The following is a 23,170-nucleotide window of genomic DNA, read 5'->3' as shown; positions in this document are numbered from 1 at the left end:
GGGCAGGCCTATGGCATAATAGGAAGATTACTGTGGCAGTCCTGCAGGACAAAGTGGAAGGCGGAAGCGCCCAGGAGTGGGAAGATCAGTTAGCAGAGGTTACTGCACACTACTTTAGGTAAGAGATGATAAAGGCCTGAACCAGACTTGGAGCAGAGTGAATTAAGAGAAGGCACAGGAGTGGCGAATTTCAGAAAAAATTAATGGTGTGCAACGGGTGCCTTCAAAGGGGGTATATATAGATAGCTGGAGGCATTTACACTCATAGGTAAGTCTCAGAGAGGTGTAGTTCAGATTCAGCTTGAGGTTTGGATTGCACCTCGTTGTCACCCTCCCTTTTTTATATTCCTATTTTTTTTTTCATGGCCACCTCTGCTTCCCTCCATCTCTCTTACACTAAGTAACTGAGCTCTTTACCCTCAATCAAACCCTGCGTTATTCCTCACGCTCCAATTCTGCTTCATACTGCTGTCTTTCATAGTAAACTCACAGCCAGGACGACTGCGGGTCAGGTCCTGGGGCTACAGGACATTCCACCCGCCAGAACCCCTATAGCCTTCGCCTAGGCACTTTCCATGCTTGCGCCTCCACGGCTCTTCGGCCAATAGGCAGGCACTGGTGCTGAGGCTCCACTAACTATTGGTTGGCTGGGACGTGGTGAGAGATGGTGCGGTGCTGGTTCTCGGCCTGGGGAGAGCTGTGGGCGGTTGTTAAGGCGACCGTTCGTGACGTAGGCCGTCAGGCCGAGCAGCCTCCAGATGATTGGCTAGACGATCGGACGATCCTTTCTTATTGGTCGCAGACTCGTCATCCCCGAGCGTGCGTAAATCCACAGTTCCTTCCGCTCCGTGTCTCCGTTGACTGGAGACAGGCTGAACACCGGCGTCCGGGTTCGGTGGCCTCTAGTGAGATCCGGAGGTGAGACTGGCAATGGTCACGAAAGAACAGGGCGGAATGGGGCGGGAGCGGGATTGGGACCGTGTTGGTGGAGGTTCTCGAGCTTCTCCCGACCCAGGAGAGTGCCTGCGGGCAGCCCCCGGAGACCTAGCGGGAGCTGCGGTTGCCCTTCGCCGGTGTGGTGTGGCGTCCGGGTCCCGCGGGGACTGTGAGGAGACGTCCTTGAGGCCCAACTGGGCGGGCGGCGGTCCGGCCTTTTTGTGGCTGCCATCACCGTCTGTGGACCAACAGGGCGTAGCCGCGTTCGCTGGCCCTGTCCGAAGGAGGCTTTGCTGGCCAGCCAGTCGCCATCATCTGGGTGTTCGGAACGGGTGCCAGGCAGGGTGATCACGGAGGCCCCTTAATTCGAGAAATGCTGGGAGTTGGAGGGGGAGCGGGGCCGGCAGATCGCGGAGTGGACGGGAGAAGCGTCCTTAGGGTCCAGGCTTTCACGCCCAGGGGCTGCTGTTAGTCGGGACCTTTCTTTTAAGTGAATGGAAAGATCTCCCTAAATGCTGCTAACTAACCCAAAGCCGTGGAGTCGCGTAATATGCCCGGTTATTTCCATGGGAACCGGTTGAGTGGACGCGGAGCCTAAAGAGGGGCTCACCCAGGGACTGAAAGGAGTCTTTTTTTGGTTCTAAGAGGCATAGTGTCTTTGATGCTGCAGTCCTTTAGTTCAAACCCGATATGTTTTCCGGAGTTATTTGGTTTGGGTTAGGAAAAATGCACCTTGGAGGTAAAACAATCGATTTCCCTGATAGGAGGAGGTTGATGTACTCCATTTTAAGTGTTCATAGGAAATATTTCATTATTTGAGAATATTCTTACTTGGATTTGGTCCTGCAGTCAAAGGAAACATTATAGTACTTAGTACTTGTTCATAATTTTAGCAACTCACAAAGTAGTGAATGATTTTTGTTTACTTGTGGACTTATTTTCTTATACGTGCAGTGGAAGACTTTTTATGGGTAATCCAGCAAAGGCACAAAGTGTATTTTGGGGATAGACTGGATTTTGCAGGGCTGCTTTGACGTAGTGTCTTTCCAGAACTTATGATAACTTGGCAGTAAGGACAATAGTGGTTAGTATCATGAAGGTTTAAAAAATTGTGCATAGATTCCTAAATTAACATTGAATGGTTGTACATGTGGCATGACATTTTGAGATGAAGTGGGTGTATGTGGAGTTTGTGGCATGTTTGCACACTATTGGATTTGTAGACCATGGACAGACAGCCATTTTATGGGATCCACTTCAACTTTGGTTCCCCTATATGAAATTGCCATTATTTTTAAACTTTTTTCCCCCTACAAAACAACCTTTTTTACCTACAAAAATGGCAGTTTCATATGGTTTCACTTACTACTTTGTCAGAGAACTTTGAAAGAACTTCATAAGTGAATGAAGAGAGTTTGTGATTCCAAACAGGTAACATGTAATAGAATTGAGTATAGAATCCAGGTATCTGAGCAAGATGATGATGATTTTATAGGATAGTAGATTGAGTATATGGTTCTAGCCTTCAAGAGGTTATCATGTATACATTAATTACTTTGAGACTAGTGATATTGATGCTATATAATCAAATACGGGAATGTATAACATAGGAGGAGTGCTGAATGGGAAGAAAGAATCATAGTACAGTGCTAAAGTATCCTTTTCAGCAGTTGGCTGGGGTAGGTAGTTTTAGTAGCAGAATTTAAGGGTTCTAGTGAATTTAAATTATCCATATTTTTAAAGAATATGTGAAATGTTTTTGGCAAATTTCAGTCAGAATAAGCAACACATATGTTGCCTATTTCTGTAGTTTGATTTAAAAAGATATTTTTATTATTGCAGCATGGTGTAAATACTGTTTATTAAATTTGTTTGAGCTACCCTATAGCCTGCTAGTACTATTCTCAACTGCTGATGAAGGGGGAGGATTGGATTCTGTGACAGTAAATGGTTTACATAATCACAGTGAAATGGGAGGGTGCTATGAGAAATGACATTGATTATAATTATAGTTACTTTTGACACACCTTTGTAAAGTTGCTCAGTATGTATTTCCAAATAGGTGTGGTTCTCAGGGTTTGGGGTGGCTCACAGGTTAATGTGAATATTTTTTACCCTGAATGTTGAAAAGATAACTTTACACCCAGGAGAGAAAAAAAAATGGTTGCAAAATTGACAATACCACCAGGAATATAAGAGAAAACATAATGTGCCTAATGTATAATTATGAGTTATGCTAAATCATTTATAATCAAATTGGGGTTCCTTCCTGGTAGCAGTTCAGATTTTAATTCATCTGAATAACTTTTTGATAGTGATGTATTGACTCAGGGAAGAATCCCCAAGTTGAAGGAGTTTCTGTTTTTTTTTTTTTTTTTTTTTTTTTTTGTGGTGCAGAGTTAGAAATAATTTTGATTTACTTTTGAGTCTTTAGTGTAATTTACTCTCTGCAATGTTGACAGTTGATCCTTTAGACCTTTTATATAGAATTTTCTGTTTTGTTTTAAATCTGGGAAAGAAGTTATGTATAGAATCTGTCATGAACATCTAACCTCTTATGAGGGTTTTGGTAGTCATTAAGAAGGATTTGAACCTATGGTACATTTAAAGCTATCCAGTACTTTAAATCTAAGTCCCTGTGAATTAAATAGAACGTATTTTATTGTTCATTTTTCAGGTTTTTGTTGCAAGATACTGGAGGGAAAAATGATTAATAAGATTCAGGGTATAAGGTTGAAAAGCATGAATAAACACAGGCAGGTGCAAGCCTCATTTATATACCTTTTTGACTGCTAGTCTTTTAAAATTGTGACCTACAGTTAAAAATGCTTTGTTTTTTTGGAAGCCAGAATACACACTCATATATATGCCACACAGAGTTTTAAGACATAATACCCATACTGTGTATCTTACCCCAAAGCTATTTTATATTGTTTTCTATTTTATTAAAAATGTTTGTTCTGACCAACAGAATTGATTGCATGATCTGATTAATACAGTGAAGGCTTGTGACCTGCAGTTTGAAAACCAGTTAATCTGGCTGATATCCTGGTATGGTTGAAATGTAGAGAACATGAAGTGATACATTGAGAGATGATACTTGGTAATTGGTTTCATTCTTAAAGCTACTTTTTTTTTCTTTTCCCTAATCCATTGTTGACAATTCTGCTAGCAGAAAAGCAACCACCACAATAAAATTCTTCTCCCTTTTTGTTAATGTAGAAACGCCAGAAAAGACTTTTCTTTGGTGATAGCAACATTAGGGAGGTTTATTAAACATCATTTTGCTAGTGGCTTTATTCTACATGTTTAAGAGAATGAAATAGTATAATGGGTTTCTGCCTTTGAGGAGGTTATAAATTAATGTGATTTACAGGAGCTTGCTCAAGAGATATACTCTTTGATATTTATTTATCTTTTGTGTAACCAGATTGTGGACAGTGAGCTATAATCCCAGCCCCTCAATAATAATTTTGATATGATTTGGAAAAAAATTATATATATATATATATATATATATATATATTTTTTTTTTTTCATTCATTGGTGTATACAAAGGAACTTGCAAACCTTACTTCTTATGAAAATGAAGGGGTTGGGGTTGTGGCTCAGTGGTAGAGAGCCAGTGCTAGCATGGGTGAGGCACTGGGTCCAATCCTCAGCACCACATAAAGATAAATAAATAAAGGTATTGTATACTTCTACAACTAAAGCACATTAAAAAAATGAATATCTGGGATAAGGATTACCTATAAAATCAATTAAAATTAATTTTTAAAAAGCCCACTGATAGCCCCTCTAGCAAGAATTCAAAGAGATATTAATTACATTTACTAAGAAAGTGAGTGATTCATCATCTACTGAAGACAGAAAATAGAAAGACAATAAATTAAGTAAAAGAAAGAAGCACTGAACTATTTATCTATTTTTTGTGGTGCTGAGGATCGAACCCATTGCCTCACACATACAAGTGCTCTACCACTCCCACCCCAGCCCCGCTGTAGGGAATCTTTGTGCATGCTATGGATATATATATTTCAGCCAGCCATCCATTTCTGTTGTTGTTCTAGTTTTGATTAGGGGTAAAAATTTAGGAGGATTTCGCATGTAATGCTTTTGCATTGGTCTTCTAGACCTATTGTTGGCAATTCTGCCAGAAGAAAAGCAGCCACCACAGCAAAATTCATCTCTTTTTATTAATGTAGAAATATCAGAAAAGACTTTTCTTTGACAGCAACATTAGGGAGGTTTATTAAACATCATTTTGCTAGTGGCTTTGTTCTACATGTTTAAGAGAATGAAATAGTATAATGGGTTCCCACCTCTGAGGATGTTATAAATTAATGTGATTTACAGGAGCTTGCTCAACAGATATACTCTTTGATATTTACCTTTTGTGTAACCAGAATGTGGATAGTGAAGAGGGTGTTTATATGTATTTTATATCTGAGTAATTAGAAAATATGAATAATGGTTTTCACTTTTGTTTTCAGCTTTATTGCTCTCCTTCTTGGCACAGATAATAAGAGCTGGGATGTTTATATGGTTTGATCATAAATGCTTGAATTCATATAGTTTTTAAGAACTGGCTGTTTTTAAGTTGGTTGTCAGTGAGTAATAGAGGATTTAAGTGTTTGAGTAAAGAGGTAATAACAGGGTCCTTTTGACTATAATTATTTTCCAGGATTATAAAGAACAGTATAAAATGGTCATGTGTAGGACTTTAAGCGTGTAAAGCAGGGTTTACAGTATACTTTTCCTTAAAACTTTCCTGAAAGTACAGTCAGGTATGTGTTATATTTTCACACTTGATATTCATTCTTTCCAGGATCCAAGGAATCTATAGCTACAATGTTGTCAAGACTTTTCCGAATGCATGGCCTCTTTGTGGCCTCACATCCCTGGGAAGTCATAGTGGGGACAGTAACACTGACCATCTGTATGATGTCTATGAACATGTTTACTGGTAATGACAAGATCTGTGGTTGGAATTATGAGTGTCCGAAATTTGAAGAGGTCAGTGGAATTAATTTGATATGGACCATAGTAAATAACACTTTTAATTTCTAAAGAATATCTCCTTTTAGCGAAAATAATCCAAAAAATTATGAGTAAAACCTTTATTTTAATATTCATAACCTTGTGTCAGTTTTCCATTTATTTGCATGGTATGGGAATGATCTAGAAATACTCTTCTTTTGTCTTATTTACACAAATCAATGTAATTGACTTTATTTGAGAAATATATCTTTTAGAAGTAACTAAAGTGAAAAATGATCATGATAAACTGGCTTAATGATGGACTTTTTAAAAATTGGATTTAATTTTTGATTTGTATGTTTGATATTTTACTTGATTTGTATTATGCCTGAATTTGTATTTTCATGAAAATATATAAACTAATAACATACAACATAAAAATTCTTATTTTTGATTGCTTATTTTATTGGAGTTTTCTTTTCTCTTTCTCCAACAGGATGTTTTGAGCAGTGACATTATAATTCTAACAATAACACGGTGCATAGCAATCCTGTATATTTACTTCCAGTTCCAGAATTTACGTCAACTTGGATCAAAATATATTTTGGGTAATGCTTTTTTATATTACACTTCTTTGGTATGTCATCAGATTTTTTATTTACTGTGGGGATCAACCTGTTTGTTCAAATCAAGTATTTGGAAATGTGTGTATTGCTGAAATTGTGCTGCATGCATTTACTAGTTTGCTTTCTTATTACTGAGAAGTAGACATTCCAAATTTTAAGATCTTAATAATCTAGAAAAAATATTATTAGACATCAGAACATTGCCTGAGACTAAATGTTGTTATTTGTGTAATAAAGCATAGATTTTTCAGAGTTGAATTTTGTTGTTTCAGGTATTGCTGGCCTCTTCACAATTTTCTCAAGTTTTGTGTTCAGTACAGTTGTCATTCACTTCTTAGATAAAGAATTGACAGGCTTGAAGTAAGTATTAAATGTACTTTCTTTGAAAATACATTTTTATTGCTTTCACATTTTATTGTTCACAAGTAGTGAACAAAATTTTTATATATTCTAGTGTTTTCCCAGTGCTAATTCCAGGAGATTTTAAAAGTTAGAATGATATTTTGTTATATGGTTTTAATATACAGTTTTAATAAAACACTGAGAAGTATTTCAGTATAAATATATTTACATTTTAACATTGAAATGTTTTTTGAAAATATTTTGGGCAGATATTATGTTTAGCTTTGAGGATACCAAAGAAGTAAAGTGTATACTTTTTGCAGGAAGGTAAATATACTGTGGATCATACAAAGTATGGGGGGAGGGGAAAGAGTTTTGTTTTAAAAAGATTTTTTAAATTATATGTTTTCCTCTGTTAAATGTACCTGTTCGTTTTATCTATTTTCCAGTGAAGCTTTGCCCTTTTTCCTACTTTTGATTGACCTTTCCAGAGCAAGTGCATTAGCAAAGTTTGCCCTAAGTTCCAATTCACAGGTAAGTATTATTTTTAATACAGAATGTGAGTAGTATTCCTTTTTTTTTTCTTTTTTTAGTTTACATTGATAAGAAGGATCAATAGAGTTTCTTCATAAATCAAGATTTAGGGGTTGCCTGAAATTTTAAATTTAATTCTTTAAGTACTAAGACTGTTCTGCATAAATACCCTGGGAATAGTTCCATGTATCTAATGACTCAAATATAATTGCATAGCTGCTGGATTTTGAGTCTTCTCCATTTTCCATTTTGAATGTTTCAAAAGTTATGATAAAATGACTTTTGGATAAATAAGAATATCTACCTAGCAAAACACACAGAGGGAAAGAGCAGGATACAATCTAATGGAGGAGGAGAATACCAGGGCCAATTCATTTTTAAATCCTTTGAAATAACACAAGCATTATTTCCATCTTAAATTTCATCTTGATGTTCATTAATCACTTTTAAAACCTATGTTTTTAACATTCTTGCATCAGAGTATCTTGAATATAAAATAATTTATATTTCTTCCCTGATTATATATTGATGAATGCTTATGATCACTTGAGCATGTTGATAAGGAAATAATTTAGGTTTCATAATACTAATATGATCTCAGAACAAACTTAGACCTAAGAGTTTCTGTCAGTGGTAGCCAAAGTATAGAGTTTAATTATGTGGAATTTAAATGACAGAATTAATGTACTACTTTAAAGGAATATTCCTTAGAAATATGTCATTCGGTGAAAAGGGAAGCAAAGTAGTATGTTTTTTGTTTAACCCTCTATATTACCAAGCTTTGTATCTTGAACACGTTAGTCTGATTATTTTATTCTTTGAATAGTAAATTAGATTTTAGTATAAGTCCTAGAATGCTAACATTTTTTAAAGTTATTTTGTAGCTTATTCTCACTGATAATTTTTGGTCTGTATTTTAGGATGAAGTAAGGGAAAATATTGCTCGTGGAATGGCAATTTTGGGTCCTACATTCACCCTTGATGCTCTTGTTGAATGTCTTGTGATTGGCGTTGGAACCATGTCAGGTTTGTGAGCAAGTTCTCATACATTTTAAAATAATTTATTATTTCACTAAAGAGGAAAAAGAACTTTTCCAATTTGTATTATTTATTATATTATTATTTAGTTGTAGATGGGCATTATACTTTTATTTATTTATTTAATTATTTTAGTTTTCGGTGGACATAATCCCTCTATTTAATTTATTTTTATGTGGTGCTAAGGATTGAACCCAGTGCCTCACACATGCTAGGTGAGCACTCTACCACTGAGCTATAACTGCAGTCTGGTATTGTTTACTCTTAAATTCTGACTTTTAGATTATTCTCAAAAGCTTTAAATTATATTTTTGTGTGGGTGCATCTGCCCTAGCATCCTTATACCTTAGTGAAAATGTAGTAGCAAATTATTTACTTGTGTTTTATTCTTTCCATCTTATCTTTCTGTGTCCCACTTTGTTGGGGTTTATTTTTGTTGTTTTTTTATATTTTTTAGTTGTATATGAACACAATGCTTTATTTTGTTTATTTATTTTATGTGATGCCGAGGATCAAACCCAGGGCCTCACATATACTAGGCAAGTGCTATACCACTGAGCTACAATCCCAGCCCCCCGTTGTTGGTGTTTTAACCAATATTGTATTCCAAGGCTGTTCTAGAAAGCTCCTTCTACCCATTGCTATTTCCAGACTAAAATTAGTGACTTGGTTCCTTGTGTTTTAATTGTCATGTATGAGACAGTGTAAGAGTGAGAAATTGGACACATCTGAGTTATTAGATCTACTTAACAGGGTGGTTGGGAAGATTTAATCAGATAACATACAGTACCTTTTAGCAAATAAGCGCATTAACCTCAACACGTTTCCTCATACTCAGTTACATAGTGGAGTATTAGATACATAGGACTCCATTATATAGGATAAAAATTATTTGGCTTGGAAATTTATCAGAATGAATATAGTATGCTATTGTGGAGGTTTCCTAATAGTTAGGCCAAAATTTTATGACTTCCTCACTTGGTTAGTTAATTATAGTTCTAGTGACTCTCCTTGGTATTTTACAACCCTCAATAAGGAAGCTTATTCTTTGAGAAGTAAATTATCTAACTTTTTTTTTTTTTAGTTGTAGTTGGACACAATATCTTTATTTATTATTTATTTGGTGCTGAGGATCGCACCCAATGCTTCACACATGCAAGGCAAGAGAGTGCTCTACCACTAAGCTACAGTCCCAACCCAAATTATCTAACTTTTAAGGGAGCAGTTGGTTGACTTTCAAATATATAATGTTTCTTCTAAATTTCCTGATGGTTAATTATATATTATTCTGTCTTTCAATAAAGATTTTTATGTAGCAAAGAAAATATGTTTTTAAATTTTAAGAATATATATACCTGATAATAGGAATTTAGCTCCATGGTAGAGTGCAAAGATCTTGGGTTGAACCCCTAGCACCAGAAAGAAAGGAGAGTAGGAGGGAAGGAGGAAAGGAAGTTAATTTAGTTGTTAATTTTCAATCTTGAATTACTATTTTTATTTATTATTTTTCAAAAAGATCAGTAAAATAACCCAAATTATAAGAACATAAGGAGGCACCAAAGAGATTATATGGAAATTAGAGTTCAGTGGTTCACAAGAAATATTTATTTTGATACTATATCAGGAATTACATAACTGGCAATATGCTCTCCTTTTTGTCCTTGGTAATATTCGATCAGTAGTATAAATTGGAAGGGGGAAGTTCTTCAGTAGATCCTGTCCTCTATACCCTTGTCTTGAAACTTCCATTTGATAAAAGAGGATTGAAAACATGTTAGATGTGTACTGAATACTACTATTGTGCCTGATGTAGTGATGTGTTAGGAACATGGGAAAAGACAAGGTCTTTGGTGCCATAGTTCTTCTTGTTCACTAAGCCTTGAATTAATGATTCTGTTTCCAGTAAATGGCAAAGACTTTAATAGTCATATTTGTCTACCTACAGCAAAAGTCCTTGTGATATACGTATCATTGAAAAAACATATTCTTGGGGCTGGGGTTGTGGCTCAGTGGTAGAGGGCTTGCCTAGCATATGTGAGGCACTGGGTTCGATTCTCAGCACCACATAAAAAAATGAATAAAGATATTGTATTCATCTATTAAAAAAAAAAGAAAATACATATACTTTACTAGTTACACATTGAATTTTTCTTTAAGCAGGGGTGCGTCAGCTTGAAATTATGTGCTGCTTTGGCTGCATGTCAGTTCTTGCCAACTACTTCGTGTTCATGACTTTTTTCCCAGCTTGTGTATCCTTGGTATTAGAGGTAAGAACAATTCTGCTGGCAAGTATTAGAGTAATATTTTGCATTACATTACTTAAGGAAAAATCAGTACCTTCTAACATAATATTGACTTATTTTGTAGCTTTCTCGGGAAAGCCGTGAGGGTCGACCAATTTGGCAGCTCAGCCATTTTGCCCGAGTTTTAGAAGAAGAAGAAAATAAGCCAAATCCTGTAACTCAGAGGGTCAAGATGATTATGGTAAAGACATAGTTTTCTTCTCCCTTCCATATTCATAGTTCCAAGGTTTTCTTTTTAGTCATTTTTGTTTTTTACTTCCTGTTCTTTTTTATATAATTTTTGGCTTTTTAAATGATATGATACTCTTCTTCCCTTTTTTCTTCTTTATTTATTTGAGGCTCCTGGTCTTAGTCTCTCTCACATAAATAAAAATTTCAAGTTCCTCCATCTCTTTCTTGAAAACCTGTTCTTTAGGATATTTCATTATTAATGGGACCACACTTTAGCCATATAACAAGCTTGGGGCTTTCTTTATCATGGTAGCAGGAAGATAGTGGCTGCTTGTTCAATTTCTAAGAATGAGAAATTTAACTTCTATTGATAAGCAGAAGATACGATTTTTAAAATTTTATTTCAGTCCTTAGGCTTGGTTCTCGTTCATGCTCATAGTCGCTGGATAGCTGATCCTTCTCCTCAAAACAGTACAGCAGAACATTCTAAGGTTTCTTTAGGACTTGAAGAAAATGTGTCCAAGAGAATTGAACCAAGTGTTTCCCTCTGGCAATTTTATCTCTCTAAGTAAGTTCATTGAAATCTGCTTTGTTATATATTAATCATAGTACTTTAATGAAGTTTAAGTTGTACCTTTTATATTTCTTAATAACATTTTAATTTGCTTTCTTTTATTTAGAATGATCAGCATGGATATTGAACAAGTTATTACCCTAAGTTTAGCTCTCCTTCTGGCTGTAAAGTACATTTTCTTTGAACAAGCAGAGACAGAATCTACGCTCTCACTAAAAAACCCTATCACATCTCCTGTAGTGGCCCAAAAGAAAGTTCCAGATAATTGTTGTAGACGTGAACCTACGCTTGTCAGAAATAACCAGAAATTTCAGTCAGTGGAAGAAGAGACAGGGATAAACCAAGAAAGAAGAGGTAATTTCTTATTCTCCTCACTTTGATTTCTTCCATTGCTGATTTGTCAAATATTTGAGTCCATTTAAAAAATTATGTTCAGTGTTTTGAGATATCTTTTGATCTCTTGAACAGTTGAAGTTATCAAACCTTTAGTGGCTGAAACTGACACCTCAAACAGAGCTACGTTTATGGTTGGTGGCTCTTCCTTATCCGATACTTCATCTGAACCAGTGACACAGGAATCTGAGATTGAATTTCCCAGGGAGCCTCGGCCTAATGAAGAGTGTCTACAGATACTTGGGAATGCAGAGGTGAGGACAACAGCATAGACTTAAGCTTTGAATTTTTCTTTAAAGTGAGCTTTTTTACTAAAGGAAGAAGAAGCTATTAGTAGTACTAAGTACTACAAAATTCTAGCACTGTGTTACTTGTCTTTATTCCCCACAACCCTATTGGATAGTGGAATTATTTCTGTTTTATGGATGAGAAACATGAGGCTCAAAACATTTAAGTAATACATGAGGGAAATGGTAGATAGAAGTAGGGTTTGAGCTAGGCATAGTGACACATGCCTGTAATCCCAGCAGCTCTGGAGGCTGAGGCAGGAGGATTGCAATTTCAAAGCCAACCTCAACAATTTAGCAAGGCACTTAGCAACTCAATGAGACCCTGTCTCTAAATAAAATATAAAAAAGGGCTGGGGATGTGATTCCCTGGTTGAGCACACCTTCGGGTTTAATCCTCAGTACCAAAACAAAAAAAAGTGGGGGAGGGTTGATATTTTCTGATTCAGAGCCAAAACTTTTTCTAGCTTATTGCTATATATCAGAGAGATGAACAACTATTATATTTTCATGTGTTGAGGCCTGAGAAATATTTAACAGGGAGATGAACTTCAAAGATAGAAGAAAATTTGTTTTGTTTTTGTTTTGTAGGCCAACTCATAAGGAAGCTGGCTTTCTTGAGATTTTAAAAAAATATTCTTCTTGGGCTGGGGTTGTGGCTCAGCGGTAGAGCACTCGCCTCTCACCCCGTGAGACCCTGAGTTCGATCCTCAGCACCACATAAAATTAAATAAATAATATAAAGATATTATGCCCATGTATAACTAAAAAATATTTTAGAAAATATTATTCTAGAGCTGGGGATATAGCTCAGTTGGTAGAGTGCTTGCCTCACATGCACAATGGGTTCAATCCCCAGCACCATAAACAAACAAAAAAACATTCTTCTAGTCTGGACCTTTATTTTGTTTATTTATATGTGATGCTGAGAATTGAACCCAGCCTTACACATGCTAGGCAAATGCTCTACCACTGAGCTACAACCCCAGCCTGCCCTTCCTGAGATTTGAACAGGGTTTTTTTAACCTACATAACTATGAGTTCATTCATAATCTAGTTAATTATTTTTTTCCCATATGTTTATTAGTTAAGAGGTACTCCCCCCATATACTTTATTAAGGTATAATTGACAGTGTTGTGTATGTAGGTTGTATGTTTGGTGTTTTGATATACATTGTAAATAATTACCATAGTCAAGCTTATTAACGTACTTCTCACCTAACACTCTTTCCTACTTCCTTTCTTCCCTTCCTTCCTTATGAGAACACTTAAGATCTACCTTTTTAGCAAATTTCTAGTCTATAATACAGTATTGTTAACTATAGACCATTGCTATATATTATATCTCCAGAGCTTATTCATCCTTATATCACCCTGTAAACCAACATTTCTTCATTTCCTATTTCCCAAGCTATTGGCCAACCATCAGTCATTTTACTGTGCTGCTGCTGCTGCTGCTGCTTCTTCTTCTTCTTCTTCTTCTTCTTAACTATCTTTGATTCCCTATATAAGTGAAATCTTGCAGTATTTATTTTTGAAGTTAATTATTAATTTTTATGTGCTTATGTGTAAGAGTGCAGGTGTGTTTGGTTTTATATGTTTTTTTATAACTGTTTTTGTTGAATACAGGGATAGCAAAATTTCTGGGTGGACATCAGAATCTTAACAGATTTTTTTTTTTCTTTGAAACTTTCTGGGAAATTTTCATGTTTTGGTCTGGCATTTGTTTAGTTTTATAAATAATTTACATTCATTTTGATATTACTTCTATTCAGATAATTTCCCTATGTATATATGTATAGATATCTATAGATGTATAGATAGATAAGTATAGACATGTCTGTCTATACACACACACACACACACACACACACACACACATATATCTACATGTGTATGTGTGTATAATTTTTATTTCCCTTCATACTGAGGATTGAACTCAGGGCCTGCCCTGTGCTAGGGAAGCACTCTACCACTGAGCTACATCCCCACCCCAGTTCATCTCCCTCTAGAGAAAGCCAAAGACTTTTTTGACTTCTCCTCTTATAGTGCTTGTGTTTTAGCTCTTCTGAGAGCTGGTATCGTCAGCAGGACTATATAGTATTTGTGTGCACAACAAATATTTATCACATGTTGTAATACTGTAAGCAATAAATATTGGTTGGAGTACTTCATTTAATTTATAGATGTCTTGGGCTTACAGAGAGCAGGTGTACTGCGGAGGAGGGAAGCTGGACTGAGTCCAAATACACTGTCCTGGGTTCTGATCTTTTCTTTATTGCCTCCTAAAATAAGCTGGTCCAGAGTACTACTTTACTATAATTGAGAGTGCTTAACATTGTGATCTTTCAGACTTTGGCTTTTTTTATCTTCTCTCTAAAGAGGTTTGGTATTGAGCAAGATATATGGGCTGAATAATTCTTTATCTTCAGATATCTGAAGTTTGGAACTTCCAGCTTGAAAGATGAAAGTAGTTTTGCTAGGTTAGCTATATATTTATCTTTACTCAATATGAAGATTTATTTTGATTAAGCAAAATGCCATATGCTTGAATCTGTTTCATCTTCATTTTTTATTCATACATATTTGAGTTGAATCATGTTATTGTTCTATAAACACAGGTCCCAGCTCTGGGTTTCTGTTATTCCTGTCACCTAGGGTACCTTCCCTTTCCATATCTTTAAGGCATATGTGACCATCTTTAGAAAATCTGCCCCAATTCCAACCAGAAGTGATCTTTCTCTCCTGAAGCTCCCTTGTAGACTGCATTGTTAATGCCAATAAATATGTTAAAAAATGCTCAATGTCTTTAGCCAGTGAGGAAATGTAAATCAAAACTACCTTGAGATTTCACCTCACCCCAATCATAATGGCAGTGGTTTTAAAAAATAATAGCAAATCTGGTGAGGATGTAGAAAAAGAAATCTTTCAGTACAGTGGGAATGTAAACTAGTACAGCCACTATGGAAACCAGTAGAGCAGTTCCTCAAAAAATTAAAAATGAACTACCATTATCATCCAGCTATACCACTCCTGTTTATATACCCAAAGAAAATGAAGTTAGCATATAAAAGAGATACCTGTATACCAAATATTTTTTTTGTGGCACTGATCACAATAGAAGAATAAAATAATGTCATTTGTAGAAAGTGGATGGAACTGGAAGACATCATGTTAAGCAAAATAAGCCAGACACAGACAAGTATTCCATGTTTTCTCTCATAATGTGGAAACTTATTTAAAAAAAAAAAAAGCCTGACAATTATCAAGAATACAAGTAACAATAAATGTTGGCAAGGATGTGGAGGATGTGGGGGAAAAGGTACACTCATACATTGCTGATGGGACTATAAATCAGGGTAACCATTATGGAAAGCAAAATGGAGATTTCTTAGAAAACTTAATGGAACCATTTGACCCAGTTGTCCCACTCCTTGGCCTTGGCATATACCCAAAGGACTTAAAATTAGCATAGTATAATGACGCAGCCACATCAATGTTTATAGCAGCTCAGTTCACAATAGCTAAGCTATGGGACCAACCTAGGTGCCCTTCAACACATGATTGGATAAAGAAAATGTGATATATATACACAATGGAATATTACTCGCAATAAAGAAGAATGAAATTATGGCATTTGCTGGTAAATGGATGGAGCTGTATTCTATCATACTAATTGAAATAAGCCAATCCTCAAAGGCCAAACATTATCTCTGATATGTGGATGCTAACACAAAATAAGAAGTGGGGATAGAAAGGAATACAAGTTCATTGGATTAGACAAAGGGGAATGAAGGGATGGGAGGGGGGATGGGAATAGGAAAGACAGTAGAATGAATCAGACATAACTTTCTATGTTCATGTTTGAGTACACGACCAGTATAACTCCACATCATGTGCAACCACAAGAATGGGAAGTTATACTCCATGTACTACTGCATATATGTATAATATGTCCAAATACACTTTGCTGTCATCTATATCTAAAAGAACAACAACAACAACAACAAAGGCCTGAAAGTAGATGAGAAACTGTTAGGGAAGGGGAAGTGGACCTAGGGGTGGTGGGGAGCAGAAAGGGCAAGGGTGGATATGATTGAAATATGATGTACACATGTACAGAAATGTCACAGTGAAACCTATTAATTGGTGCAATTAATGTGAGTTAATATTTATAATTTAAAAAACTATAATATGTGGTATTCATGTTATTTTAATTTGGCATTGTTTATATTAAATGAATTGTTTATTTTCTGGAATATCTGTATTAAAAACGATAGGGATGTAATAGAAAAGATTTATATTACTTTAATTTAGCATTATGAATAGTATGAATAGTATTTAGCATTATGAATAGTATAGTCCTTCAAGTCTTCTTGACCTCCTTTTCTGACCTCCCTCCCATTTTCTTTTCCATTTCTTTAGAAAGGTGCAAAATTCCTTAGTGATGCTGAGATCATCCAGTTGGTCAATGCTAAGCATATCCCAGCTTACAAATTAGAAACTCTGATGGAAACCCATGAACGAGGTGTATCTATTCGCCGACAGTTACTTTCCGAAAAACTTCCAGAGCCTTCTTCTCTCCAGTACCTGCCTTATAGGGATTATAATTACTCCCTGGTATGTTGTTTTCTTGATTAGAGAAGATTTTTTTTTATAGTTTTTAATCTTTTTTTCCCTTGACTAGTTTTTTTTTATATGTACATTTTTCCTTTTAAAATTATTTTACTTTAAGTTTGTATTCTGCTTATAATGGAGGCCATAGAAATTCAAAATCTTTTACTTTTTTATAGTCATTACTGAAGTTTTAGTATTTTCAATATTTTTAAAGGGCAAATTAAAAATTTTGTTGGAAAACAAAAAGATTAAGAAAGTTATTAATGACAGGGGCTAGGATGAATTTACTTTGTATTTATAATGGTGTAGATTTTCACTTGGTGCCTCATTTTGCCTTTTAGGTGATGGGAGCTTGTTGTGAGAATGTTATTGGGTATATGCCCATTCCTGTCGGAGTGGCAGGACCTCTGTGCTTGGATGGAAAAGAGTTTCAGGTTCCAATGGCAACAACAGAAGGTTGCCTTGTGGCCAGCACTAATAGAGGCTGTAGAGCAATTGGTGTAAGTTGGAATTTATTTATTTGTGTTTCAGGATTTTTTTTTTTTTTTTTTGTACCCAGGATTGAACTCAGGGGCATTCAAACACTCAGCCACATCCCCAGCCCTATTTTGTATTTTATTTAGAGACAGGATCTCACTGAGTTGATTAGCGCCTCACTTTTGCTGAGGCCAGCTTTGAACTTGTGATCCTCCTGCCTCCTAAGCTGCTGGGATTACAGGCGTGTGCCACCATGCCTGGCAATTTGTGTGTTTTAAAATATATCTTTGGCAAGGCAACCAGAACAGATTTGGGGACCATGAAGGATAACTTTTGGGACAAACAGAAGTATATTCTGGGTTAACATGTTTTTGAAATACATTATGTAGCTTGGTGGAGGTGCCAGCAGCCGAGTTCTTGCAGATGGTATGACTCGTGGCCCAGTGGTGCGTCTTCCCCGAGCTTGTGACTCTGCAGAAGTGAAGGCCTGGCTTGAAACACCTGAAGGGTTTGCAGTGATAAAGGAGGCCTTTGATAGCACCAGCAGGTAGGGGTGTGGGTGTGTGTGTGTGTGTGTATTTGTATAGATATGCTTATTTTAGAAATAGTGCCATTTTCTGTGATTGCTAAATATAATTGATAATATATTGACTGTTTGAGATAAAATAATCAAACTTAAGATCTGTTCATGTAGAATGACTAAAATTTATGTTTGGAGCATAGATATTCAAATGAATTCCCCCATAGAGGTAAAGTAGTTAAAAAAAAAAAAAGCATGAGATAGAAAATCTAATTAGACTGTTGCCCAGCAGTAGAGTTTTTCAGATGATTTTCCAAGCAAAATTAGTATTAGTATAGTAGGTTTGCTTTAATGCAGAAAGTAAAATTTACAAAGGAGCATAATCATTACAGATTATAATCCTGCTATAGTTCAAACTAGTTTGTTTGATTTTATTTGGACTTTTAAAGTTTATTAAGAAACATCTGTCTATAGCTCACCCCCTTTCATCATCTAACGATCAGACAGAGTTGAAATATAGTATACCTCATGTGTTTAGTTAAAGAAACAATAAATAATCTCGATGAGTTCTTAAGTGTGAATTGAAGTGACTGTGAAATAGATTCGTGGGGGGGGGGTATTGGGGATTGAACTCAGGGACACTCAACCACTGAACCATATCCCCAGCCCTATTGTGTATTTTATTTAGAGACAAGGTCTCACTGAGTGGCTTAGTGCCTCATTTTTGCTGAGGCTGGCCTTGAACCCTCTGTCCTCCTGCCTCAGCTTCCCAAGCTGTGTGCCACCATACCTGGCTATGAAATAGATTTTAAGATAATTTCCATCTTAAAAGAATAAAATAAAATCTTTGCTTTTGTTTACAGATTTGCACGCCTGCAGAAACTTCATATCAATATGGCTGGACGCAACCTTTATATCCGTTTCCAATCCAGGACAGGGGATGCTATGGGAATGAACATGATTTCCAAGGTGAATTTGGGTACACTGTATCTGAAGGATACATGGGTAGATGTAGAACTTGTAGGAATAATTGTCCCAGGAAGTGTTATTAGGTGGCAGGGAGATAGAGATGAGGAACAGACTTGTCATTTATGTCCATCTCTGTTTTGTCATGAGGTACCTCATACATATGTTACATACTCAAAGATTGAATTGATTTAAATCCATTGAAGGCTAAATATTGATTGATTTGGCTCCTGTTATACATCAACATTTGTTGATTGGTGTTTATATTTGATACTTTTAATTTAGACTTGGCATTGGACATGCACTAAGTTTATTTCAGAGAGGGTGGGAAGGATCTTGGGATTAACATTTCAAAATTTTGCTTAAAAAATTTAAAGTGGGGATGGGGCTGAAATATAGTCCAGTAATGGAGTAGATACATGAGGCCCTGGGTTCAAAATGATGAATACTTAATTCATTTTAATGCTTTGTTTTGTTTTGTTTTTTGATTGTTAATAGGGTACAGAAAAAGCACTTTTGAAACTTCATGAGTATTTCCCTGAAATGCAAATTCTAGCAGTTAGTGGTAACTACTGTACTGACAAGAAACCTGCTGCCATAAACTGGATTGAAGGAAGAGGAAAGACTGTTGTTTGTGAAGCTGTCATTCCAGCCAAGGTTGTCAGAGAAGTAAGTGATTGGATGAATGCTTTATTTTGTTTTCTATTCTTCTCTTTTCCTTGTCCTTCTCCTTTGATTGAATTAAAAAATTTGAGAAAGGAATAATAACATTTAAAAAAAATATTTTTTTGTAGTTGTAGATGGACAGCATGCTTTTATTTTATTTGTCTATTTTTATTTGGTGCTGAGGATCGAACCCAGTGCCTCATGCATGCTAGGCAAGCAGTCTGCCACTGAGCTACAGTCCCAGCCCAATAACATTTTTAATAAAGTTAAATTTATGAGGTTATCTTTTCCGTTAAAGATGGCTGTTTTATTGTACCTTGTCCATTTGTCTATGACATTCACAGGAGCAAACATTACTGATACTTTTTTTGAGGACAGGGCCTCAGTGGGGCTGCATCTAAATTCTTGCTTTCTGGAGATACAATAAAGTAGATCTGGATAACACCCCTGTGAATCTCCTGGGGGAAGATATAAAATGTGTACAATTGTGATTTAGGTACTGAAGACAACAACAGAAGCTATGATTGATGTAAACATTAACAAGAATCTGGTGGGCTCTGCCATGGCCGGGAGCATAGGAGGCTACAATGCCCATGCCGCAAACATTGTTACCGCTATCTACATTGCCTGTGGACAGGTGAGTCTCCAGCCTCCACTTCTCTTCTTTGTTACATTGTTCTAAGTGAAGGGATTTTACTGTCTTTTTTTTTGTTGTTTATCTTTCCAGGATGCAGCACAGAATGTTGGTAGTTCAAACTGTATTACTTTAATGGAAGCAAGTGGTCCCACAAATGAAGATTTGTATATCAGTTGCACCATGCCATCTATAGAAATAGGAACTGTGGGTGGTGGGACCAACCTTCTACCTCAGCAGGCCTGTCTGCAGGTATGACACATCTGGCACAGAAATCAGTAATCTCAAGCCTAGCTCTAACTGTTGGGGTTCAGTTTCTAGCCAATACTACATATCATTCCCCTCCATATTTTAGCTGGTACTGGTATGGCTCTTATTCTCTTGTTATAGGTCTTGATCTTTTGTTTCCTTCCCAGTGGATCCAAATTGAGAGAGTAGATTAAAAGAGCACATGAATGTACACTGCCAGCCAGCTTGTGGATTTTGTTACTATGGTATATGAACTGTTAGTCCTAGCTGTAAATTCTTGGAAATTTAGTACTTCATCCACTGGAGTCTAATTTTATGCTATTGTCATTATTTGCCCTTATTTTAGTTGATTTTGTGATAAATTGTTGTTCCTGACTTTAAGGGTGAATGGACTATCTTTCTCTTCTGGCCACAGATGCTAGGTGTTCAAGGAGCGTGCAAAGACAATCCTGGGGAGAATGCCCGGCAGCTGGCCCGAATTGTATGTGGTACAGTAATGGCTGGGGAGTTGTCACTGATGGCAGCATTGGCAGCAGGGCATCTTGTCAGAAGTCACATGATTCACAACAGGTAAGACAGATAGCTTGAACATGTTTTATCCCTATACTTAAAACTAATTGCAGTATGAAAGCTTAATATTCAGACACTATACTCTCAAATTAAAATTTCACATTCCTAACATTTTCTATATTGCTACTTTGTCTTTTTCTTCATAGGTCAAAGATAAATTTACAAGACCTTCAAGGAACTTGCACCAAGAAGGCAGCTTGAATAGGCTGACAGTTCTGAACTGAAACATGGGCATTGGGTTCTAAAGGACTAACATAAATCTGTGAATTAAAAATCTCAATGCAATGTCTTGTGGAAGATGAATAGATGTGATCAGTGAGACAACTGCTTGATTTTTTTCGCTTTCAGAGAGGTTTGAGGTCCTTTCCATGCAGACTCCTCATATTGGAAAACAGTTTGCTTTGTATGCTGTGTTCTTTGGAAAGATCTCAACATGGATATTATGCTTTAAAGTATCACAGATGTAGATGGTAATCTACATAGAGTTCACTTCTGAAAGTACATACAAGCTGAAAAAAAAATGTGTTTTTTCTTTTGATGAAATGATGAAGTTGATGATGATTACTTTGAGATTGTCCTTCCCCCAACCTCTAATGGGTTAAAAATGGATTTTTAAATTATACTGTAGCTGATAAAACTTCTGATTTTATAGTTAATTTATTTAGTCTGAGTTGTAGAACTTGACAATATAAGAGCTAAGTTTATTTTTTTGTAAACTAATAATTCATTTGGTGCTGGTCTATTTTGATGGGGTTGTAACCAATATTCTTGTTCAGAAGGGGACCTGCTTCTTCAAGGGAAGAATCACTCTTCTCAAACTACAGAATAATGTGCTAAGCAGTGCTAAATAGTTCTATCAAGAAAACAAATCACTGCATTTATCTCTGTAGGCTGTTTGTTCAGAGAGGCCTCTTGTCTAAATATAAATGTTTGTCTGATTGGCTATAGCATGTCTTTCAGCATTAGGCTTTAAGGAACAGTTTTATGCTCTTTACTAAAGTTATCAGGTCTGTGTTGCTTAGACAAGGTGACTCTGTCACGTATAAGCAAGTCTGTGACCTCTCTCAGAACTTAGAATGTAGAAACACAGTTGTGAAAGAAAAACACCATTTCTCTAAGTGAACTTTAATTTCTTTAAAGACATTTTAATTTATTTAGCTGAAAGTTTTAGATAGTTTATGTTGTAATAAAGCTTCTTATGCTAGGAATTTATTGAAAGTGTTCCAGAAAAAAGAAAAATCAACTTGTATGCTGATAAAAAACAACAAAACATAAAAACACCTCTAGTTTGGGCCAGAGAAGATAGTGTTCTTAAACGTTGTCCAGGAAATCCTGGCTTGCTTGCCAAGCCTAACATAGGAAAAGTCGGCCTGCACAGCCACTGATGGAGCCACGTGAACGGCCCGGAGTTGTGTGCCTTGTTCCTGTGGCTAGGAGGCTGGTGACGGAATCATCCACACAGGGCTTTTTAATGGACCCATAAAAGCTCTTAGCTTCCTCAGGGGGTCAGCAGAGTTGTTGAATATTAATTTTTTTTTTAAAATGTATGAGTTTTGTATAAATAATAAAGAACTCCTTATTTTGTATTACATCTAATGCTTCAGTGTTGGTCTTGGAAAGCTGATGTCTCATGTGGAAGGTGGACTCTGGAGAACATTCCACGATGCCATGGCAGCATGGAGAGCCTCTTAGTGGTCGTATCCACAGTATTATTATAGAAGATCGACCTTTTCTGTTCTGCATAACGTTTAAATAGCTCCTATTGTGACTTTTCAGCCAGTGATTATTTATCTGAGTATCTTCATGGAAGTGGCAGTGAACAGTATGTTGAATGTTAATTTTGGTGATTGTAACCAATTTCATCTTGCTAAATTAATGTTTTGTACAATTTCTGAACTGTATACATTTTGTTACAGAGGACTTTTTTCCAGCTCCAGTAAATTATGAAAAGGAAGTTAATACGGATAAGTGTAAGCAGTAGCCTTTTTTGTTTGGATTAACTCTAGACCTGCGGCCTGGAAGCTTGCAGTTTGGCAGAATGGTAATCTATGATTCATACTATTTGGTCATGATCATTTTTCATTCTCCATTATGTTGTCTAGCTCCGCAACATGAATGGCAGGCCAATGTTTTATGTGAATTAAAATGGTCTATCATCTCAACCAGGCTACTTTTGAATATCAAGGGTGTTTTAGCTGAAAGGAAGAGAAAATGAAGATAGGGCAGCCAAAACCAAGTAGTCATTTCAACTGTGTATTTAAGCTGTATCAGAAGGGCATTTGTACAG

General features: G+C 36.1%; 1 protein-coding gene across 1 annotated transcript; it reads left to right on the top strand.

Annotated features, from left to right (window-relative positions):
- The first annotated feature begins 853 nt into the window (after positions 1 to 853).
- On the top strand, positions 854 to 22,894 carry Hmgcr (3-hydroxy-3-methylglutaryl-CoA reductase). Its single transcript, XM_026404118.2, has 20 exons — positions 854 to 918; positions 5,765 to 5,952; positions 6,413 to 6,524; positions 6,815 to 6,902; positions 7,334 to 7,418; positions 8,339 to 8,444; positions 10,617 to 10,723; positions 10,824 to 10,940; positions 11,338 to 11,498; positions 11,611 to 11,858; positions 11,973 to 12,151; positions 16,610 to 16,804; positions 17,143 to 17,301; positions 17,668 to 17,825; positions 18,662 to 18,767; positions 19,263 to 19,433; positions 19,927 to 20,067; positions 20,158 to 20,316; positions 20,729 to 20,883; positions 21,030 to 22,894. The coding sequence occupies exons 2-20, from the start codon at positions 5,788 to 5,790 to the stop codon at positions 21,082 to 21,084; spliced, it is 2,667 nt and encodes an 888-aa protein (XP_026259903.1). The 5' UTR covers positions 854 to 918; positions 5,765 to 5,787; the 3' UTR covers positions 21,085 to 22,894.
- The last annotated feature ends 276 nt before the right edge of the window (positions 22,895 to 23,170 follow it).

Source organism: Urocitellus parryii, chromosome 1, assembly GCF_045843805.1.
Source record: "Urocitellus parryii isolate mUroPar1 chromosome 1, mUroPar1.hap1, whole genome shotgun sequence".
In the NCBI taxonomy this organism is placed as follows: domain Eukaryota; kingdom Metazoa; phylum Chordata; class Mammalia; order Rodentia; family Sciuridae; genus Urocitellus; species Urocitellus parryii.
Note: the sequence above shows the minus strand (reverse complement) of the source record. Positions and strands in the feature narration are given on the sequence as shown.

Coding starts and splice junctions, on each gene's coding strand:
- Hmgcr (XM_026404118.2), top strand. CDS start 5,788: ATGTTGTCAAGACTTTTCCGAATGCATGGCCTCTTTGTGGCCTCACAT. Junction 6,525..6,814: donor TGGATCAAAATATATTTTGG/GTAATGCTTTTT, acceptor TTGTTGTTTCAG/GTATTGCTGGCCTCTTCACA. Junction 17,826..18,661: donor GCCTTTGATAGCACCAGCAG/GTAGGGGTGTGG, acceptor TTTTGTTTACAG/ATTTGCACGCCTGCAGAAAC.